We start from the raw sequence: 23,738 nt of genomic DNA, 5'->3' as shown, positions 1-23,738 counted from the left end.
CTCGGAAGAAATCATCTTTGCTCGATAAAATCCCGAATGAATATTCGGTTATTTTTAGCGCTCTATGCGAAAGTTTTTCATGGGAAATCGATTCATTTCTCAAAGCTGTATACTTTTCGCTAAAATTATTTCAACTTTAATAATACAGTTTACTATTAATAAACGGATTATAAAATTAATTACTTTTCCTGACAACGTAATAAGGACATTTGTTAAAAGTAAAAAACAAACTGCTCCGTCAGCGACATTTTAATTTTTCGCATAAGCCGGCGCGGTGTTATCTGTGACAAAAAAAATAAAAATAAAAAAATGAAAGAAAATAAAATTCGTTTGATTAGGCATCAATGAGGACTTTTGGGTTGATTAGGTATCTTGACTGATTTTTTCCATTCTCTAATTTAATTTGGTTCTCTCTTTAAACAGCTGAGAGAGTTGTATCATAACATATGCCAGATAAAGTAGCGTCAAAGTCAATTTGATCGGGGGAAAGAACTTACATCCCGAGGATCAATTTTTAATTGAGCAAAAATGTTCAATAAATGACTCAACTCCTGGGAAATTTCACATTAAGAATATTTATTTCCGTGCGTATACCGCACTTCTTGACAAGATATTAGATTTCCTCTAGACATAAGGAGTCTCCTCTTCAAATGTGAAATGTTTTCAAGACATTTTCAAATTCCAAGAGATGATATTGCAACCTTTTTCAGAGCGATCGCGCCTTCTTTTTTTCTGTCTTTACTAATCTGCTTTCGTTTTTTGTTTCTTGCTTGTATATGACTTTTTATGAGGTCTCTAACATACTCAGGTTAGTGGATCAGAATTTCTCAAGCCTCAGACAAAGTATTCTTATACCTCCTGGATACATAAAGCAAAGTAGTGGTATCATTTTAGTCTTTTATAGAGGCAGAATGTCTCTTACTGTAAGTCGTAAAAGGTACAGTAAGTTACAATAAGTGTGAGATGTAGAAGGAAAATCAGCTACCAATGGAGGATTTTGAGGGAATTTTTGTCTCCTTTCCGAAAAAACCTACGTATTCATATTTATAAGCACGTCTTTAAATCCAAGCAAGAAAAACTGCTATTCATCCCTTCAAACTTCAAATCAGAAGTGTGCTATTTTGAATTATCAACCCGTCAGCATTCAAATTAAAAAGAGAAAAAAAACACCTTCAAGATACTAAATTTTATTAAGTTTCCCCAAATGATCACTCCTTGCAGCGAAAGGAAGCAAAAGTTAATTAAAAAGGGAGTCGCGCGTGGATGATTAGTGAATGAGTGAATGACTTCTAACCGAAGTAAAATATACTACTTTCGAGGGAGCTTATGAGGGCATGATAAGAGTGGGTCGCTATAGAGGGAAGAGTGAGTTTTGACCGCGTGGAGTGGATTTACTGCTAATGCATTTAATCCCCAGTTAAATGAACTGCGAAATATTTTAACACACTTCAAACAGTACATCTGAATACAAATAGTGAAATAAACTTTCGAATTTTTAACAGTGTTGTCAACATTGCTCGAAGCTAACTCCTCCCACACACGCATTAAATAGCCTTTTTTTTAAAAATCAAAGACCACCTTTCTAGGTCATACCAAAAAATTACCTAACATGCGCAAAAATTAAATTTGCTCATGAATTCAATGCAAATTAAGTGACTGCTAATTTTGCCATGCTCAAAATTTAGCATATATTATGCTGCGAGGTGGAGACGCTCAAGGTGAGACATGGCGGATTAATGCCAGTCTAGCGGTGGCCAGAAATGGAAGTCTATTATGGGTGCCCCTGGCCAAAGATAAGGCGGCTAATTACTGAAGATACTTGTTACGAACAAGGAGCCATGATAAAGCTGGAATTTTTTACGGTCACATTTATCACCTGTGGCTGATTCTCGTGAATAGTTACCACAGTAGAAAGCGTTGTTTGTGAGCTCAAACTCAATTTTTGCATTTATTTAGCTCCGTCCTCGTAACACTGACTTGCACGCTCATGCTGGTGCAAAACATTCCCGAGAAATATTTACTCTTCCCTCAAATGAGTTTTAAAGATAGTGCCGGTTCTTTGACGTTAGATCAACCTTCGAGAGATTATTTCACACTCAATTGTTTCGAGATGCAAGCTCCTCTGGCCCACCGATTGTGATTAAGAAGGTTTCTGAGTCAAGGATCAGCATTATTACTTAAAAAAACATGCACGTATTGTGATATTCAGAAGAATATACTGTGTACTGAACCTCTGAAGAGATCAACCGAGTAAACTCGTAGTGCTCACAACGTGCACTTCTTACGTTTAGTGGAATCAACAAGAGAAGTGAAGGTAAGTTTATTAACTATCCCGATTTCTAATTTGCTGAAATGGACCGAATAAAACACCAATTTTTTACGTACTTCTTTCTGGATTCGTTGCAATTTGACAGCAAAAATCTTAAATGTCATTGTTTCAGCAAATTTGAGGATTTTTCAACCATCATATAATGAATTTAACCTATTTAAAAAGTTATTGAAACGTGCCCTGTTTTATTGCATAGTTTTGATTCGGAAAATTTGATGGTTTCTTAACCATGATGAGATGAAATAAACCTATATAAAGTTACTGGCTTGAGTTAGGATACATTCAATTACTACACCAGTTCCTTCAAATGGAGAAAGTTCTTTGTTATGCATACAGTTTGCTGACGAAACTATATTTATGCATTAATTTTAGTTTAAAATGGATTTCAAAATGAAATGAACGACCAGCAAATAAAACACCGATAGAAAATTCTCAGAAAAAAATGCGATTGTTGGTTTAAGTTAGTCTATGTTTGCGGCTGGACGAATGAGCACATTTTTGGTTAAAAAATTAACTCATAGTACTTAAATGTTGTACAATATAGGCCAACTTAAAGAAACTTAAATCACAAAACAAATTAATTCAAGAAAAATAAATTGGCTTTGCCACGCAATCGGCGCTCAGTATAGGTTTTCGTTTCAACTCCTTCCTTCAACATACATTGTGATAGCTCCTCCCTTTTTTGTTCACATGAACTGTTTATAATTTGTCAGAAAATGTTACGGGGCCTTTCCACCTGCTTCAGCATTGGTTTTCTTCTGCTCCTAATTGTATTTCGGGTTGCCACTCTGGAGGATTATGGCCAATTCACGACTCCTGAAGAAAGAGCACAGCTATATTTCGACGTCTGCATAGTCCCCGAAATTATTAAAGAGCCTCCGAAGCATGTTCTATTAGTAAGATAAATGTTTTACGTATTAGAACTAAATTGAAAAAATTCTATCTTTGTGGAAAGATTCCGCGAATGCCTTACGTCTCAAAACAATGCCACTAGCATGTATTGATGTTACTTGAAAGTTCGCAACTCTGAGCTTTGGAAATAAAAATGTATATATATGTAAGATAATCGATTTCAATCGATTCTAGACGAAACAAACTACCACATCAAGAGTGAGAATTAGTAATGGCATTAAATTTGAGAATAATAGTGTTTTCTTTTCTTGAGAATCGCTAGTGCATGCGTGTTTGCTGAGTCTTATTGTTGTAATGCGCCAAAGACGCAGAATTTCTCCCCTCACGAGAGTGGTGGAATCCCTTATTTTGGGATTTTTTCGATAAATTAATCTCGAAGTTAGTCTATGTTCGCTCAGCGTCGAAATTTATCATTCGCGAAGTTTAGAATATGCTAATGCTGGGATGTTTTTTTCCATTGAAATAGCTTTAAAACTTTCTCGGTTTTTCTGTCAGTGAATCAGTTTTTATACATACGTACCATAAAAATACGGATGTATGATTTTTGAATTTTTTTTTATATTAAGAAAAGAAAAAGTCTTCAAACGGCGGACCTAACACTTAAACAAGACTACAAAAAGTTTGCAAGATATTTTCTGTTACGGTTAGATTTTCCTCATCCTCTTTTGAACACAAATCATTTCTAGAAAGTCATCTTACTTATTTGTCATCTCTTGTGTGCAACCTGCAAAATACTCATTTTTCCATTTCTCGGTTTAAAATTTTGGCATAATCTTGAAAAGTAGGTTTTCAAATTTTTCTATTCAGTGCTTAATTATGAACAATGAACAAGCCATTTTTCGACTTCAACTTGCCGTCGAGAGGTTTGCTACATACGGAGACGATATATTTATCATCATAGTAAGTAATCGCCAGAAAATGGTTTGGATTTGCAAATTTTAGATGTTTGGATACATTAATGTGTAAATAAAAGGATACTTTCAACATGCGCGTTTTGCAGTAAAGTCGGCAAAAATTGTCTTAGAGGCTAAAGAATCCACCGTTAAAATTGCGAGTTTCGCTACTAAAATCAACGTATATAACGAGTTGATAACACTTTTCCCTCCATATAAATGCACGTGAAACAATCGATTCTTGGCGAGGCAGCTTACCTCGCCTAAAATCGATATTTTTAATGATTTAAATGGAGGAAAAAGTGTTACCAACTCGTTATATCGCCACTGATATAATCTTAATTTGTGTTAGTTACTTTCGATCGTTTACAGGTAAATTTCTCGACGACAAATTATATTCCTCGTCTTGGCTTAAATGGGGTTGCAACAAGAGAAGAAATCGCAGTAAAGCCTGATAAAATTTACTTTGAAGCTGACCCTTACAAATTGTACTCTCTGTTTGAATTGGGTAATTATGTGATTTTGTAATCCTCTTGCAGTCATGTATATTATCCTCAAAAGAAGCTGTGTTGGCTAAGTCCAAAGTTCCTAAGGGTCTATTTATATTTATTAAAGTAACAGTTTTGAGAGGAAGGATAGGATAAATATAATTTAAAACAGAAGTCCGCCATTGGCGCAGAGTATAATGGCTTAAAAGCTACGATTTTTGAATTGCTAACTTGATATTGCCATAGCTTCGATTGATTGTAAAATACTCGTCCAAGCAGTTGCATCCATATGACTCAATTTTGAGTCTCAAATTATATAGGTCTTTTTTCCCCATGGACGGACAAATTTCCAAATTTTTTACTGAAGTATAATTAGATGAGGTCCTTTGAAACTGATAGGTATCCTTTCACAATATAATATTCATGCAATGCACATATAATTTTACATCAGATTTATGGCTATTTTGGTAGGCAAATCCTCCTTCCTACCCTTCAAAGTGATTTTTTTTTCTTTCAGTCAAGAAATTGGGGCCAGAGGTAACGAGGAATAAACGTCCATGAAAGATGTAGACACTGTAGGATTTCTTTACACTCCAAAATTATGTACAGTTGTGTTATTAAAATCTTTTTTCAGGGACTATACCAAAGCTCCTAAATCCTCTCCTGAAAAAGCAAGTTCTGCATTGGTTTGTTTGTAATATTCCCGGGTATCAACTTCTTAAAGGAGATACAGGAGCTTTTTACATCCCTTCAACACCAGTAACTGCTTGTATGTATTAGAACTTTTTCCAGTATAATATTTTGCATTTGACTTACTCCAATCGGAATACACACTGTTTACATTCGGTCACCTGTCGCAAGGATTTAGTTATGTATCTCACGATATCAAGAGATATTAATCTATCTTCTGGGTTAGCAAATAAATATCGATACCTTTTCAAGTGTCAGACAATTAGTTCTAAATCATGCATAGGATGATCCAGACCGCACCCGCACACACCTCTCTCCTGGTTATTTCAGATTTGATCAGGTCTTGGACCACAAGAGGAGAATAAAGAATCGACCCCGGTGAATCTGAATTTAATCGTCTTGAGGCCCCTTTTCTACCATTTTATGTGGAGGGGAGGGAAAGATGGTAGAGGATCCTGATTTTAAAAGTGGAAGTTCCCGGCAAAATTTGGAAATATTTCTCTCAAAATTGAAAATTACGGACAATTGTAACCTTAAATAATACCAAGAAATCGAAAATCAGCCTACTTTCTTCCGAAATACTGACTTTTAATGTGGGGTGGTCATTTATCTGACATAGAGAATTGAAAAAAAAGAGATTTCTTTTTCTTTTTTGTACTCGACCCTGAGGAATCCGAACTTCGTGGTCCCCGAGGTTTCATGGATGGAGCTATGAAGAGCTCTAATTTTTTGAGTTTTGAAATTGTAGGATCCCCTGTGCCCCGTCAGCGAAGCCCTGTCAAATGAGGGTTCTTTGGGGCCTGTGAGAAACTAGTCACGGCTTATGAGCGTCTCTGATTTTACTTGTATATAAATGGAGGACCCAAACATGCGCAAATATTAACACACTTTAAAATTTTACTTTTCATATTTCAGTTGAGGTGTACGTGTATAAATTCCTCATTTTCTTACAACCTGGGCCGATAAATTGTACTCTTGTCCAACAGTAAGTTCTACTTTAGTTATACTTATCAAGCTTTTTCGGTTTTCAGCTACGTTTCATATGAAAACAAAAGTTGAGCTATTAGCCGATTTTACAAATATATGCAATGACAATATATTAACATCCTTTTGCACGCTGTTGGTTGCTGATCGTCGTAAATTAAGTAACTACCTAACTATTCACTGAAACTTTTTGCATCCCTTAATTTAAAAATCTAAATTTTTGTATATACACCCATCTTCAAAATTCTTTGTACGTTAATAGCCTAGGATGCTGAATGCCTATGAATATAATTACTAACTATAACTGAGTAGCTATTAAAGCATGGCCTGAGTCGCAATCATTGCATATATTTGTAAAATCGGCTAATAGCTCAACTTTTGTTATACACATTGTTTTATTGCTAACCTCTTGACTGAAAATTTTGGCGAAAATGAGATAGCGACTTGGCTGCATCAATGCATTCTATAAAATGCGCAAGCTGATTTTTTTTTTAACCGCAAATTAGTGCTGTAATGACACTGTATGCATTAAAATTTGTAAACTACTCTTGAAATCACAAAAATAGTGCATTCTCTCTTCGTCCCGTTAAATCATTAGTTTGCAGATAGGTGGTTTTGTTCCTTAGCCATCGATAAGTGAGTGCTCAAAGAAAAAATGGATTTGTACAAAAGAGCATAAATTACATTATTGGCACAAGATCGTCAGAGTGCGTTCCGTGAATATTTTGAGACAAAAACTGTCTATAAAGTCATAACTAACTGGAATTCTTGTGATTTTAATTTTGCTCTTCAAAACGATGAGAGTCGAGGAAAAGCTACGCAGGACTCTGATCTGACATAATCAGAGCACACCATTGAAGAATCATGCAGTAAGTTTACCTATTTATTAGCACGAAACTGAACTACATGAATGGAGATGTTGCAAGTGTGAGGGATTTGCGATTTGACCATTGATTCTTATGTAAAAGTTCGCGAGAAACACGATGATGCTACTGGTTTTTTTCTGAAATCAACTCCCAAGCTCAAAAAAAGCTCTCAAGTTGAGGCCAAAATGGAAGATATATCCCACCCTACCCTGAGAGTCCACCTCTACATCAAAACAAACTCTCTATGCAAAGATAGGGAGCAAATACATTAGCAGGGTTGCCGTGTTTTCAGTTTTGGAGTCCCCAAATGAAGTGGCAGACCTGTCAATGTAGTTGCTCCCTATCTTTGCATGGAGAGTTTGTTTTGATGTAGAGGTGGACTCTCAGGGTAGGGTGGGATATATCCTCCATTTTGGCCTCAACTTGAGAGCTTTTTTTGAGCTTGGAAGATGATTTCAGAGAAAACCAGTGGCACCGTCGTGTTTCTCGCGAACTTTTACACAAGAAACAACGCAGTCAAATCGCAAATCCCTCACACATGCAACATCTCCATTGCCATGATGAGAGTTTTACCCCTGTGGTAAACGATTTTTTCCTTTATTAAACGCCCATCTATAGCGCATATTAACGGTGAAACTGCAGAAAAGCGCATATCGGTTTGCGGCGTTGCAAATCTCTTGCCATACTTCACTTTCTACTGGAAAACTACTGAACTTTATTTTTTAAAAATCCCAGTAACTTGTCTTTTCTCTGTGAAGAATATTCTGTGAAAACTTCAAGCCATGATGTGGGTGCGGTCTCCTTTTAGAAAATAAAATGGAGGCGGAGATTACGAGATACCGCAACGCAACCGAGATACGCATCCTTGTATTTTCAACGTCGACATATCGTCGCATCTCTGGCGTAAGGGCGTATCTTGATTTACACGTGAACCCTGCTGCTCGTATAACTCCATGCTTCTCAGAGCTCATGTGGAAATCGGGATGCGCCCTTACGTCAGAGGAACGACGATATGAGTAAGAGTAACAGAATCATTAACCTTTAATTGTATTTTACGTTATTTTTTCCCAGACTTCTCGGTCTGTTGGGGCGATTAGATTTTTCCGTCACCGACTATGCAGAGAAGCACAATTTAACAGGTCCGTTGGCAGGGAACTTCTACGAATGCTGCTGGCCTTTTCAAACCTTAGGTCTCGTTCCGTTGCCCGTCAGTAACGAAACAGTAAACCTCCGAGCAACAGGACAATGTGATGTTAAAGACGCACTTGAGAATTCACTCCCAGGTCTCCCCTCTCTCATTCCATTTTTATGATGAAACCATAAAATCTGCTTATGAATGGTACACAAATAGTGCTGTTTAGCGACAGCTTTAGGATTCTCTTTCGCTCTTACGTTTGAACGAACCTTCACGAGAATCCTGTCATTGTTCCTAATTTTCAAATTATGCACGCAGCTTTATGAGTATATTTTATAGCTGATTATTCTCTTAGTTTTTTACCCCAGTCAATCGATTAAGAAGAAAATTGTGTTCATGTCTCACATTTTTCAACACACCCCTTCCAACAAGTCAATATCAAAATACACAGTTAAGAATTTCAGTGTTCGCGGATCCTTTGGTTCGTTTCCGTTTGATTCACAGTGACGTGGCGTGAATTGCGATATATCGATTGTCATGCCATTGAAACCTATGGAAAAGGATCGATAAACAGGGTGTTCGCAGCGGACACCTTATTAATCGATTTTTTACCATAGCTTTAAATGGCATAATAATCGATACATCGCAAATCACGCCACGCCCCTGTTGCTCAAGACAATATTTGGTTAAATCGATTAAAGAGTGAAGTTAATTTGAAATATCTGGGGATAAGGATATTATCCCACTGAACTAATGACCCCTTATTGTTTCTCATGATGCCACGTAAAGGTTGCGAATGGCGGGTGGCCAGCGCATTGGGATATCATTAATGCGATCTATGCTCGATCCTGGTTGCTCTCGCCTGATTTTTAACGGGATGGCAATTTATAAAAAAAAATATTTGGTCAATGTAACCCAAGGAAAAAATAACCATAATATTTGCATGTATAAGAGTCACTTTCACAGCGCTCTCTGGCACTCTGCGACGCCTAACCGCCACAGTGCCCGGTCCTCCCACAACCCTTCAGGGAGTTAGCACTCTTTCATTTCATTTAAACCCCCTGTCGCCACCCTTTCACTGGGCGTACCCTACGTATTCTCTCGCTTTAATATATCAATTGTACATTTATTTTACCATGTGTTTTTTTCCTATATTAAAATGAAATTTTGGTTGCTTCGTTTTACTGTGTAGGTCCATTAAGTCATCTAAAACAAACTTATAATTCAACGAGTAACGAATGCTCAATCCTCCAAACATTTACTCTCTACCCCAATACACGATATTAAAAAAACTCTACAGGAAAAATTCGGCAAATTGAAAGAATATTCCATCGTAAAGAACATCAAAGTTAGTGGTGATTTCACTGTAGTGTAGACCTGCTTTCAATTCATATGGCAGAACACGCTGAATTCTTGCATAGTAGTTAAAACTGGGAATGTTAAATGCAAGTCAACCATTTTCCATGTGAAATTTTGATGCCGTAATATATGGCGTGTCTTTAAATTTCCTACCTGTCTAGTATTACATTGTGACCAAATATTGACAACTTCTTCACCATTATTTTGACGAACTTTTGATAATTTAGCCACAGTTTTTCTGATAAACTTTTAACAATTTCGTATAAAGACCAAATTTTTGACAAAATTAAGGTCCTCTGTCCACATTTTGGCACTTGCAAAATGTAGCATATTTCTTAAATTCGGCCAACTTCGAGCCTATCCTTCGAAAAATTGGAGGATGATGGGAAAAACATGACATGATTTATCTATTAGCCCTATTTCATATTCAAGACTCACCAAGATAATTTCAAACCTTTTGCCGTATAGGCCAGGGCCTACCATAGGCACCTTCGATATTTGATAACTTCCAATGTCTTGTTCAACGTTGGAGCCATGCCAGTTGATCGAATTCAGAGTTCGTGGTATTTTGTGAGCATAATCAAACTTTCTCTGAACTTTGAGTCTCGGGCTTAAGCTAGGGCACGGACAGGACACTGAGCGATAAGCTGCGGTCAGTGACAGGAAAAAGAAGGGATGCCAGGCTGGACCCTTGGGTGATCGATTCGCAGTTTTGACGCCCGCTTTTCATCCCTTCACCATAATTCTCACGCTTTTCTATTCCTTGTCCCCAATGTTGTCGATTTCATTCAGATCAAATCTTTAAATGAAAGGATCATATCATTATTCTCAAAAGAAGAAGGAAGGAGTGGGGGCAGCAGTGGAAAGAATACAAGTTGTTGACCTTAAGATTGTGGGTAAAAGCTCATTTTAAAGTGTATTTAAATTGCATTACGGTTAACGACATTTTCGTCGGTTGCTATGGCAACGAAACCATTGTACATCAAATTTTATCAGGGTTCCGTCTCACTCCTCGTTTCAGGATCTTAAGTCTGAGAGCGGTGGCTCGTTAAAATACTCTCTGCAAATTTTCTTTGTTTCATTAAGTGACAGCTAGTGGAGGAAATAAACAAGCAGGAAGCTCCAACGCATTCGCGTCGGAAAGCGGCTCTGGCGACGGTAGGTACTTGTTACGCGTTTACGGTTTCCTTGGTAACCTTTGTTTGCTATCAGCTGATGTCGAGTAGTATGACTAGGAAGCTCCAACCACGGCATTCTTCGAAAAAAGCGCGAAAACTTATAGATTTGAATTTTCAAATTTTAAACGTAAAGTACATTTTTTCCAGTGCGAGATTAAAGCACAGACCCGTTTTGAATTATTGACAGTATCACCATGATTCCAAAAATACACTACACAACATAGCATTCGCTCACAGGAAAAAGATATCAATTAAAATAAAATCAGTCCCCCCTAAACAGCAGAAAATGGCGCCGATTCCCATCAACCAACACGCGGTCTCTCCAATGTAACATGGTCCGTTGATACTCCCCAGCTGGGACCGTCCGGAATAGCAGCTCTAGTGCAAGCACCAGAGCCGCTAAAAGGTAACAATAATTGAAATACAGGGAGTCCAACTAAAGCAAGAATTTTCCGAGAGAAATTCTTGAAAAACCTGAGGTAGTCATCGCTTTGAGTGGAGATTATCTTACGGTCCAGAAAAACGGCCGGTCGTGTGAACCACATATTTGGTTCATTATTGGTTCATATTTGGCTTATTATACATTCTGCACCCCTTGGCAAGCTTGGTCACAAAAATTATGAAAACCTAACCACCCCCTACAGCGTTACGTAATTTGTGAACAGTCCCTATTCCTCCGATTTTCACTCTTCTCTCTCCTTCTTTTTCTCCAAATGGCCTTTTTTATTATTCTTCTCATCATGTCTCCTACTATTCTTCTCTTTTTTAATCTACTCGTCGGGGGATTGCAATTTAATCGGTCATCCAAAATACAAGAGCGGGAGACTCTGCAGCCCCTCAGCCTTTCCCGACACCACGCCACTGAAACCACCCGAGAGAAACCCCGAGGTAGTATTCAAATTTGCCCCGCTCATCTCGACCGCAACGCCGACGCGGACAAGGCGCAAAAGCAAGGGGACCGTCTGGGCACGAGGCACGAGGGGCGGGGGGGGGGGGGAGGCGTGTGATCCGGGGCCCAGCCAGAGCGCACGATTCTAATTGCGAACGGCGACAAAAAAGGCTACCGAGGGGCGCAAAGTCAAATAAGTTGACCTGTTGCCCTTTCTTTTTTCCACGCCTCTGCCCGCCACTTGTCGCCACTCCTCGCTGCAACCGTGCGAAAGGGGGAGAGGGGGAGGGCTGTGGAGTAGCGGTAATCCCTGTTGATGTCGGGGGCTCCGGGGGGCATGCGCCCGGCGGTGCGGCGCGTCGCCCCCCCCCCCTTCCCCGGTGCGCCCTTTCGGGCGCTACTACCGCGCTTACTCATCTTAATAATACCCTTCGCGTTATCGTATTTTCCAGCCCGTAAGTAGTTTAGTCGGTTTCATCTTCTTCATGCGTCGTCACCGTCGCGCCGTGCTCACCTGTGCTCTGACTCGACCCTCAGGATCCCGCCCCTGAACAAGAGATCTGCCCGGCAGGTAGGTTTCCCGCCCTTCCCACGCTTTTCATGTACACCTGTTGTGCCCCTCGCCGTTTTTCGCGCACGCTGCGCGCTAAATAGTAATAACATTGCGTTTGAGGGTATATGAGTTATTTTAGGCCCCGGTGCGCGTGCGTATAGTAGATAAGAGTTGGCATGCAGAGTGATTTTGTGGCTACACAATTCGTTAAACCAACGGGTAGAGTTAGCTACAAACGCAGCACAATGTGTGTTAATACAAGCATGCCACGTGTTTCGGATCTTTCATTTATAGGTTTATGTAGAAAATTCATTAAATTTTTCGAAAACCGAAAATGTTATAGATTTTACTATCGATGTCAAGAGGCATTTTTCTATGGATACCTTAAAAACATAGCCTTAATATCTGTTCTCATGATTGTGTTTGCAATATTTTAAATTGTGAAACTTCTCTGGAAATGAATTTGCTCTCCTCAGATATTATAAAACAAAATGAACGCATTCAGTTAATAAGAGTAAACTCGGATTGCAATTTAAACATATTAAGAACAGGGTGTTAGGATAAATCATTCAGAATCATAAAATATTTAGGAAACTTTAAAATCAAAACCGAAAAAGGAGAAGGAGAAAAAGGATTACGCGTGAAAGAGGAAAGTGATTGAGAATTAAAAAAATGTCTCTGCCTAAAACATTCGCAATTTTTCTAAAATTTAGTAAACACTTATACTTCAAAGCATGTTAAGTCTAAAAATAAACCTAACTCACTTTTATGAAGTTGAGGCCTACATGTTTACATTCGTTTTTCTCTCAAAAAGAAAACAGTACATTACTTGAAAATGAAAATATAGGATATAAATTAGGACTATATAGTTGCTCTTCTAAAAATCCTCAAGTTATCTTTAATGTCTTTATGCTCGATGTTTATTTCATCAATCGAAACAACTATTTCTCTGAATCATTAGAACTGTAGTTAATCTGTTTGATCTGAAATTGTATCGGTTCATTGAATCTATTGCAATTATATATTTAACTATGAACAAACGGCGTCTTTGAATCTTTATCTTTTGAAGTAATGAATGGGTGTATGAAAAGGACCTTTTGACTCCCAATAGAAGTCCTTTCACGTTTATTTTCCCTCGTCAACCAACAAACCGTCCAATCATAACTGCTTTATATTTTATAAAGCTCGTTAATCGGATGTTTGAAATTTGATGCTACCAAGGCTCAATGTCTTAACGACATCTTGACGCCTTCATTTTTCTGCTTATGCAACACGGACGTCAAAAGAGCAGGAATAAATGCATTCGTCGTTATTCCTTCGCAATCGTTGCGCGTTGGATCAGACTTGTGAATCCCTGAGCATATGACTCTCGAAAGTCTTTCAAAAAAATGAATTTTACATTAATTAATAATATCTTAATAATCTGCTGATATCGTATAAGGTGATCAAAATATTCTATAGAGCTTAATCTAAAGGTAGAGGTGGAAGGAAAGGGAGAGAAAGTATAAATACCCCTTCAGTTGTTATCCATTAAGGAGGAATGGATATTAGCTCTATACTGAAAAGTTGTCGGGAGTCCATGTCGAATAGAGTCGGAAAAAACGGAATTTGAGTTCTTAGTAGTATGTTTCTAGGTTTTGCGCTACCTAACATTTAGGTTTCCTTTTTCGTAGACAGCCATATATTAGTATTATCTTCATATTAGGTTTTAGGATTAAATTTCACCATGAGCAGCATGAACGAATTTTAGTAACGTTATGCATACAGCGTATATTCCATTTAATTTTGCCGCAAGAAACAGGTAGATAATTATGTGAAAAAGTAAATATTGGAATGATGTATGAAGTATGTAATCAGTGATGCCAGGCGTACGGATTTATCCGTGCCGCGCGGACATTCCCTATACCGACACGGACCGCGTACGGACAAAAACCTTATGGGAAAAACGCTCCCCTATCTTAAAATATCCGTACGCGTGACGTCACAGAATGACGCTCAGGCAATAGTAGCACGGAGAGCGGTAGAGCGTACGGATCTCGTACACGGAGCACCCGGGAACACTGTATGTAATGTAAACAATAAGTATGAGTAATTTTCTTCTTACGCAACCATCGTATCAATCACATGGTAGGTGTCTGAACTGGTCTTTTTTAAAGGTTTTGATTTATTATCTTTTTTACATACCTATTTCCTCGTGCGTAGTAAATAATTTGAGAGACTTAACATAAGAATAAAATATTACAATGTGAACAAGATTCAGTAATAAAATACATGTTTAAGTTAAAAGACCATAAATATATTTTTATTCGAAGCCGATTTACAAAGATATGTAAAATTTCGAAAATTTTTTTGAGAAAGGATATTTAAATTAATTTCTAACCGGAGAAGTCCTTCCTTTCTTAAATAACCTTGGTTTAAAATATGTTAAACAATTATATGGTCACTTTAAACGATCATGCACAAGTTGATTTTCAACAAAACATATGCAATTTTCATAAAGTAGGTGACCTGTTCTATTCGTGTCTTAACCAGCAGTGTTCACATAATACCTTTTTATGGACGGCAAATTTTTGACACTCTTTTCCTCGAGATTTCTGATTCAGCAATGTCTCTGTATATTTTGGTTGAAAACAGCAAATCTTGTCAAACTAGAGTATCATAAAACATTGCAATGATATTAAATTCCGCTAAAAGCTCTGAACTCTCCGAAAATCCCGAAGAGTCCGGAAAAATTTCTCAATTCAAGAAAGATCCTTGAATTTCAGATTAGCCTTAAATATAAATCAATGAATTTCCAAAAAAATATAGGATTCTCATGACCCTGAAAATCCAAACCCTTTATCTTCTCTATATTGCATATACTATACTAATACAGGGTGATCCAAAAGTCCCTTCCACCCCCTCTAACTTTTTACCTAATTGAGGTAAAGATTTGAAACTTCGGGAATATTCCTAGGTCAAAGGGAGCTACTTTTTGGCCCCCCTAAAATTTTCAGGGGGGCCCCCCTTGGGGGGGGGCAACGGCCCCCAACTTTTAATTTTCAAATGGGAAGACCCCCTTTGTGATAGCTCGTTCGAAAGAGCATAAAAAAAGAAAACTTTTCGCGCAAACCCGAAGTCAATATCTCAAACCGTTTCAAAATGGCGGCCGGTTAAAGTTCAAAATGGCCGAAAATTCACACCGGTTATTTGTCGATGGATTTGCGAGAAAATCGGTAAGTAGGGGTATTTTGACACGAGAAAAACGAATTTGACGTTAGATTTTCAAAAAAACCGAAATTTCCAAAATGGCCGCCGGTTAAAGTTTAAAATGGCCGAAAATTGTCACCTCGGTTTTTTGCTGATGGATTTGCCTAAAACTTGGAATTTGAGAGTATTTTGGCATAAGATAAACAAATTTGAACTTAGATTTCTAAAAAAATCAATATTTTGTCATTTTGAACTTTAACTGGCGGCCATTTTGGAAATTTCGAGTTTTTGGAAAATCTAACGTCAAATTCGTATTTCTCGTGTCAAAATACCCCTACATACCGATTTTCGCGCAAATCCATCGACAAATAACCGGTGTGAATTTTCGGCCATTTTGAACTTTAACCGGCCGCCATTTTGAAACGGTTTGAGATATTGACTTCGGGTTTGCGCGAAAAGTTTTCTTTTTTTATGCTCTTTCGAACGAGCTATCACAAAGGGGGTCTTCCCATTTGAAAATTAAAAGTTGGGGGCCGTTGCCCCCCCAAGGGGGGCCCCCCTGAAAATTTTATGGGGGCCAAAAAGTAGCTCCCTTTGACCTAAGAATATCCCCGAAGTTTCAAATCTTTACCTCAATTAGGTAAAAAGTTAGAGGGGGTGGAAGGGACGTTTGGATCACCCTGTATATTGCAAAATTTGTAGAATTTCACAAAAATTTGAAAAGAGCCCAAAGGAATCCGCGAATCTTAAAAATACCCATGTATTCTAATAGAGAATTCCTGGAATAAAAATATTTCCCTTTCCAGCAGCTGAAATTGATATGAATACACATACATAAATATGTTAAAATTCAGTTCGAATATTGCCCATGGGGCTCCTAGAAATTAAAACGGTCCTCATTGACGTCATGTAAGTAGTTTCATCGAGCAATTAAATAGGACGCATCTGTGAGCCTTGACATCCTTGGTAAAAATTGGCAGTAGAATCTGTGTTCCAAAATACCATAGACCTAAAGCCGGCTGTAAGATTTCCAATAGCTTCTGTAGCCGGCTGTACAATTTCTTATAGCCTTTTATAGGCGATGACGATTAAGCAACAGCCAGACAATAAAGTTTATACTAAGCGTTATTAAATACGGATACCAGGACTTAGTTTGTTTTCGCACTACCGCTCTATTTTTGTGCCGTAGTGTCTTGATTTATTTTGCGAGGAAAGCTCCGTACTTTTGAAGGATGCCTGTCATTCTTAAAATGTTGGAGCGCCTTCAATTTCTAATGATACTGTGCAATACCTCTGTTGTGAAATAGTTGCTTCAGACGCCGTGGCACGCTGCGGCGCGGCGGGCGGGCAGAGAGTGCGTAACGCGCATTAGCGCCTACAAACCTAACAGGGATACTTCACGCATTGCGCAATGCGTGAAGTATCCCTGTTAGGTTTGTAGGCGCCAGTGCGTCGCCGCTCCGCTTTGTGTTAGGCTCTAATATATAATCTAGCAGAGTCAGCGTTTTTCAACTCATGATTTTGAAATGTTTGCACACTCTGTATGAACTATTCTCATTTTAATTGATGAAAAAAAAATATGTTTTAAAGGAAAATATAATGTGTGTTTTGTAAATATTAGGGTAGTTCCGTATCAAACTTAATGGTTTCCAAAGCACACGAATTTCTACACAATTTCTTACAGCCTTTTATAGCCAATGGCGATAAAGTGTAAAGCCCGGCGATAGGAACTATAGCCCGACTGTATACTTTTTTATAGCTTCGTATAGCCCGGCTATATGATTTGCTCCGCTTTCTACAGCCAGCTATATGATTTTCAATAGCCTTCTTTAGTCGGCTATAAGAACTCCTATGGTATTTTGAAACGCAGCTCCTATCGCCAATTTTTACCAGGGATTCGGGTGGTATCTTCCGATGGCGTGGCGTGCTTCGCGATATATTGATTGTTATGCCATTTAAACCTATGGGAAAGGATTGATAAACAGGGTGTTCGCAGCGAATACCTTAATAATCGATTCTTTACCATAGGTTTAAATGGCGTAACAATCGATACATCGCAATTCACGCCACGCCACTGGGTATCTTCCATGACGTAACTTATGCAGGATGTAAAAGCATTTCTGCATACCTAAATGCAGCCTTGTTTTAGTGAAACCACACACATAACTGTGAAGAGTTCTTGGTTTATGCAGGAAAATAACTTGAATCCAAATTCATTCCGTTTCACTTCTCTGAATCAGCGTTTTCCAAATTTGACCGCAAGCCCACTTCGCTGAAAACAAGCACAATGTGCACCTTGACCGCTTAGCAGAAATGATTTTAAATCCATGGTTTTCTTTCGTCCTTTTATTTTCCCTTCCTCGTGATGAATCGTACGCTCCTACCATGGACCCAAATTTTTCATTTTAATCGTAGAATGGACCACTAAACAAATTACGATATTCAACACTCTAATATATGTTTCCTCTTCAAAATTTTAAGCACGTAAAACACGATTCGCATAACGAAAATTACTGAAAATAACTGTCGACGAAGATATCAAAGGGTTTATCCTGCGCTGCTTACGACAAATTTGAATTTCCTGCTATCAAGAAAAATCAGAGTTTACGTAAATCACATCCCGCACCAAAACGGTTTCAGCATGCTGGTCAGTGTTCTTCCTCGCCTTGTATTTTTCAAAGTGTAAACAACGAGTATCAGCTGAGTCAAAGCGCCGAAATTTAAAATGTCATATTTTCTTAGCGCAGAGACTGTTCTGGTAACGTTTTAGTGTGCGCCATAACTAAGGTAGATTGTGGTTTTTCTGATGAGCAGGACGTTTGGATGCGATGCATGCACCAAAAAACGAGTATATCTTAATCAAGAGTTCATTTCCATTATTTTCGTTGTACAACTCGTAATTTGTGCAAAATTGTATGAGAAAACTTAAAATACTACTCAAATTATTTGCTTTTGTTGTATATTACTACGTAAAGAAATGCATCTCTGAAAAACCAAAATTCTTAAATTTTCTTCCAAAAATGTATTTTTTAAAAAAAATTTAAAATGATTCTGATAAATTTAAGCCACTGTTTTGCTTAACCCTATACAATTTTTTCTTCATTACAATGGGAATTAAACTTAAGATATAAAAAAAGAAGAAAAAACTCCTGGCTGCTAATTCAAGAATGGTTGTGCGTGAGATAAGCTTTTTTAGAGATAGTTTTATCTAACGCAATTCAGTCAAAGATTGAAATATATAAAGTCCAAATAAAAAAATGGCAAACCTTTCTTTGCTGATTTACGGGTTGATATTCCGAGATCAAAAACTCTCAAGAATGTAAGAAATTTTCAATGAGTATGACTGTGCCCATACATTGAAGATTAGGAGCTGAAGAAAAGTTTTAATGACCAACGAAACAAAGGGCATTTTGAAAAACCAATTCGAAATTCTGACCAAAATGCCGTTGATCAGACTACAACATAATCATTAACTTAATTAAAATTTAAAGTTAATCATGAAACAATGTAATATTTCAAAGATTCGAAGAATTCTCATGCCCTTATTCGGTCTTGGTTGCAATACCAAATGACCAGGTTGCTGATTCTGAGAGTCGCGAATGCTAAGCGGACTCACCGAAATAAATTCAAGGCAACACCTAGGTTAAAGCAGAGCAATTAATCATCGGAGAGAAAGGGCTCGCCATTGAATGGAAATCCAGGCTGACCCTTTTCAAACCGCAATCGAGTTTATCTGCAGCTGGGATTCGTAAACGCTGGACAAATTAGTTCGGCCTACTCGTGAAGATACCGTTCAAAGCCAAAACACTCTAACTATTCCAGGTTTTGGATGTGTTTCCTTCGCACGCTGCGTAGTTCCTTGAAAACCTGATCAATCCCATGCTTCATTGCTTTAGTTTTAAATTTTAGAACAAAGACAAAGGTACGCAGACAGCCCAAAACGGACAAAGTAAAAGCAAAACAATAGAGGAACAGTGGAAACAAGGCTAAAACACATAAAAATACACGGGAAGTTTTGGTGTCTCACGAAACCATTATCAACCGCTAAAAAAGTACAAAAATAAAATTAAAAGAGAAATTAAATTCAAAAATCCTCACAATTTATCTGCTGGTCTCTTTTGATTTTAATTTCTTTTTCATTTTTATTTTTGTACTTTTTTAGCGGTTGATAATGGTGTCGTGAGACATCGAAACGTCCCGTGGATTTTTATATATTTTAGCCTTGTTTCCACTGTTCCCTTGTTTTAAATTTTGTTGGTATATGCATTGTTCGCTTTAAAAATATGGAAGACGAGTGTATGTTAGTTCTCTTTTAATCGAGTATCTTATCACGAAAAAATCTATAACAAAAAGAGTGGAGTCAAATTTCGTCTTCGTTTTGGACGGCAGTACATGATGCTGAAAGCCCAGAAAAGAGACTTCGAGCTGCTAATTTGACGGTTGTGCGTTTTTCTTGCAAAAAGTACATTGGAACGCAATTCTAATCACAGATTTTGGAACAATGGTTTCAATTAGTCTAATGTTGAAAATTTAATTTTTGGGTTTTTTTTTCTTTAATAATCTCCACAATGATTAAATTCCACAATACATCAAAAGGGTGGCGATTTTTAAGAAAAACTGAAGACCACCTTGAAAATGTGTCTTGAAAAGCTAACGAAAGTAATTGTGACTTCGATCCTTATTTTGGTGTGTTTTTAATTAAACCGTGCTTTCATTTACTCATTACTGTGGCAACACCACGAGAAGTTGGCGAAAATGACGAGACTGAAGAGAAAACTGAAGAGGAATGAAATTTGGAGTTTCTAAGTTTCAACCGGGTAATTAAGCTTAATGAGGGAGTTTTCTTTCCTCGCATTGTCAGCGCTGCACCTGCGAGCATGTTCGGTCAACTTTTCCCCGGGGAAAGTCCTTGACGGAAATGTGTGATCCTCGGTTTGCACTTGAAAACCTTGTCCCAGCGGTGAAGTGGGAAGAGACTAGTCATGGCAGCTGTTTCGTGCTCAGCGCTAAAAATCACCCTCGAAAAAATTATACCTCACAACTTTCTCTGCACTAAGAATATTTTCTCGGGCGCCAAAATTAATAAAGAAACTACACATTAACATTTTTGTGAGATGCGTGACAGTTCACGGAAACAGGAAACCCAGTCCACAGAAGTAAATCCTTCAGTAAAGATATTTTTTATATATATATTTTTATATGATATTCGGGATCGGTGTAAGTATTTGACAAGATACTTGGGTCGTGTAGGGGTTGTCGGCAGTCTCGTTCATTGAATGCCAACGAAGGGGGTACGAGATAGCGTTTGAATCCCGAAATTTTGAGCTCTCAACAAGACGATCTCAAACTCTAAATAACTCATATTTTTTTTCAAAACTACGTTTTTTGAATTGCAATCTTCAAACTTTAAAATCTCCGCTCTCATATTATTTTTATGGGAGAAAACTAAAAAAAAACATTCCATGCAGTTTTCATGTAATTTTCTTTGGAAAAGAAAAATCAAGCAATTTTTTAAAAATTAACTTCGATTAACTTCACATTTAAGTAATGAAGTTTGTTGGGTAGGCAGCAACTTCGCAAACCGGAACACGTGATTTGGGAGTCTCACCATCGACCTGCAAAATTAACGCTACTTTATACGCAAGTTCACACGGAAAAAAATAAATTGTTGATTTAGCATTTATAATCCTGAAAAAATGTCGAGATGTTTCAAATGCTGATTTTACATTAAAAAATTCTAACTTTACTTTTGAATATGTTAATTTAACCGTGGCCGTATAGTTTAGTCGGGATTTTTTTAATGTACAAACAGCATTTGAATCTTCTTGCACATTTTTTTAACATCATAAATGCTAAAGCAACATTTAATTTTTTTTCCGTACAATTGATTTACGTCTTCACTTATTTCAAAGTTAGTACTGAACAGTAGAAAACTGAGACGAGTATTCTTCATTTGAGTGTGGTGAAAATTCTATTAGGATTTTTCCCTATACATTTTTAGATCATTTTTTATTGTGTTTTTAATCTTTGATGTGGAACTAATACTTATTTCTCGGTGTGGAAACCCTGCGGGAGCTGGCGCTCTTTGTCTCGCTCGGTATAGCGGTAATCTTCATCCTTTAAGTCCTTCACCGTCAAAGCGGGGACAGTTTCTCGCTTTAAACGGGAGCGTCTATAGGCCAGCGGATTGTCTGGGGGTTGGAGCGGCGAGGGGCCGGCGTTGCGGTTTGTGGAGATGAGGCTCAGCTTTTAATTACCGGTATCGTTAATCTCTTTCAAGGGTCGCTTTTTTCCCGCTCGGCCGACCTGTTAGGGGGCATTTTGCTGAGACACTCCCCCCCCCCTCGAATCCCCCCTCCCCGCACCTCCCGAGTTCTCCAGGACCCTGATCTGAGCTAACGTTCGGTTGTCAAATTTACGCTCTCGGAATGTGAACGGATTTAAAAGGTGATTCGATGGACGTCATGTTTTGTGTCACAACGGCATGCGATATATCGCATCGATTGGTTCCATTTTTTCAGCTACTCGTCATTTTTCTCCAATTTTGAGATCGCAAATCTGTTGTCAGGAGACTAAAGCACTCACCAATTTTAACAAAGATATTCAACGTAATGAAGGCGTGGTTTTTTCAGAGAGAAAACATCGCATTCGATACTGATATCGAAACCGCACTCGAATGCGATTTTTTTTTCTCTAAAAAAACCACGGCTTTATTACGTTGAATTTCTTTGTTGAAATTGGTAAGTGAGTGCTTTAGTCTCCTGACAACAGAATATCGATCTTAAAATTGGAGAAGAATGACGAGTAGCTGCAAAAATGGAACCAATTGATGCGATATATCGCATGCCGTTCTGACACAAAATATGGCGTCCATCGAATCACCTAAATGTATTTCACAGTTTTCTCTCTCATGAGACCTCATCCTCATGATTACCAACTCTTTTCTCTCCCCCTTCCTGACCTTCGCAATTTTCCGGTGGGAGTCTGGCATTTAGCGAGATTTTTAGGTATTATCAGCCTCTCTCACTCGTGTCCATTGTTCCAATTTTTCTAAATTTCCCTCACTAAATAAAATACATTTTGCGCTAATTTATTAATGATTTTTTATTCATTTAATTACTTCGTTAATTGTCCTCCTCCTTCTGCTCCTCCCCTCTTCTTTTTTTTCTACCGAGGATCGTTTCCTAAGTTTACTAATTTTCCGCGTAGCGATGGGATGATCCACACTTATAATTCTTTCAATTGATAGGTGTGACCATTTACCAAGGTGATAATGAGCTGAATATCTTGAAAAGCGCGATGAGTGTTAAATCATACAATAAACGATCAAAGAACGTATATACACTGCTGGTTTTGCATATTATGTTTCATATTATGCCTGAGGTATACTTGCGGTGGCCTTCGCAATATTGTTTTATAAGAAGAACAATTTTTACGGGGCCTGTAATTGAGCGTTACAACTAAGGAAATAAATCCTTGTAAGGAATCGCAGTGATTCGCCATCGCAATAATTACATAAAACAGATAGACAGGCAGAATTGCGAATTTTTCAAATTTTATAGTAGATCTGAAACTACCCTACAGTTTGTTAAAATCACGGTATTTTTATCATTAGATTTTGTATTTTTTGCGGTGGTAAATCATTCTGATCCCTTGCGAGGAGCAATATTCCTAAAGTCTACAGATGAAGCGTATACTTAAACGTTTTACAGTTACATTTTACTGGAGGCTCGTTACAATTAGATCACGTTTTGCAATGAGGAACCACTATCTTTGGCCCATTTTAGAAACAACACACACGCCATTGGTTTCCCTATGCAGATATGTGCTTTTATGAGAGAGCCAGAGATATTGGTTCCTTAATGCAAAATATAATCCGATTTTCAATCCTTTGTAACTTTGTCCACGGAGAAAAAAACTTCGTGCTTGGGACCCGAAGTTTAGGTCATATGGATCTCTGAAGTTTTCGGATTGAGCATCTGAACACTTTAGGTCTAGCTGTCGAGGTTCGGATCACACATCTGAAACTTCAGTTCTTACATCTGAAGTACTTCGGTTTTCACATCCGAACAACTCCGGTTCCCACATCCGAAAAACTTCGGTTCGCACATCTGAAGTACTTCAGATGTAAGAACTGAGGTTTCAGATGTGGGATCCGAACCTCGACAGCTAGACCTAAAGTGTTCAGATGCTCAATCCGAAAACTTCAGAGATCCATTTGACCTAAACTTCGGGTCCCACGCAAGAGGTTTCCTTCTCCGTGTCGAAGGCCC

The 23,738-nt window shown here is 38.0% G+C and overlaps 2 protein-coding genes across 3 annotated transcripts in view; both read left to right on the top strand.

Annotated features, from left to right (window-relative positions):
* Window positions 1–1,911: 1,911 nt before the first annotated feature.
* LOC109041290 (protein D3) lies at window positions 1,912–9,478 on the top strand. The gene is made up of 6 exons (XM_019057586.2): window positions 1,912–2,314; window positions 3,043–3,225; window positions 4,507–4,642; window positions 5,257–5,391; window positions 6,228–6,297; window positions 8,234–9,478. The coding sequence occupies exons 2-6, from the start codon at window positions 3,046–3,048 to the stop codon at window positions 8,472–8,474; spliced, it is 762 nt and encodes a 253-aa protein (XP_018913131.2). The 5' UTR covers window positions 1,912–2,314; window positions 3,043–3,045; the 3' UTR covers window positions 8,475–9,478.
* A 153-nt stretch (window positions 9,479–9,631) lies between these two features.
* Window positions 9,632–23,738, top strand: part of LOC109041291 (corin serine peptidase) — a 123,503-nt gene continuing 109,396 nt past the window's right edge. For both annotated transcript variants that reach the window (XM_019057587.2, XM_019057588.2), the window contains exon 1: window positions 9,632–12,294. The gene's annotated coding sequence lies outside the window, so the exon portion shown is untranslated. The remainder of the gene's footprint in view (window positions 12,295–23,738) is intronic.

This window comes from Bemisia tabaci, chromosome 1, assembly GCF_918797505.1.
Source record: "Bemisia tabaci chromosome 1, PGI_BMITA_v3".
Taxonomy (NCBI): Eukaryota; Metazoa; Arthropoda; class Insecta; order Hemiptera; family Aleyrodidae; genus Bemisia; species Bemisia tabaci.
The sequence above is the reverse complement of the archived record's forward strand: the minus strand, read 5'-3'. Positions and strand labels throughout refer to the sequence as shown.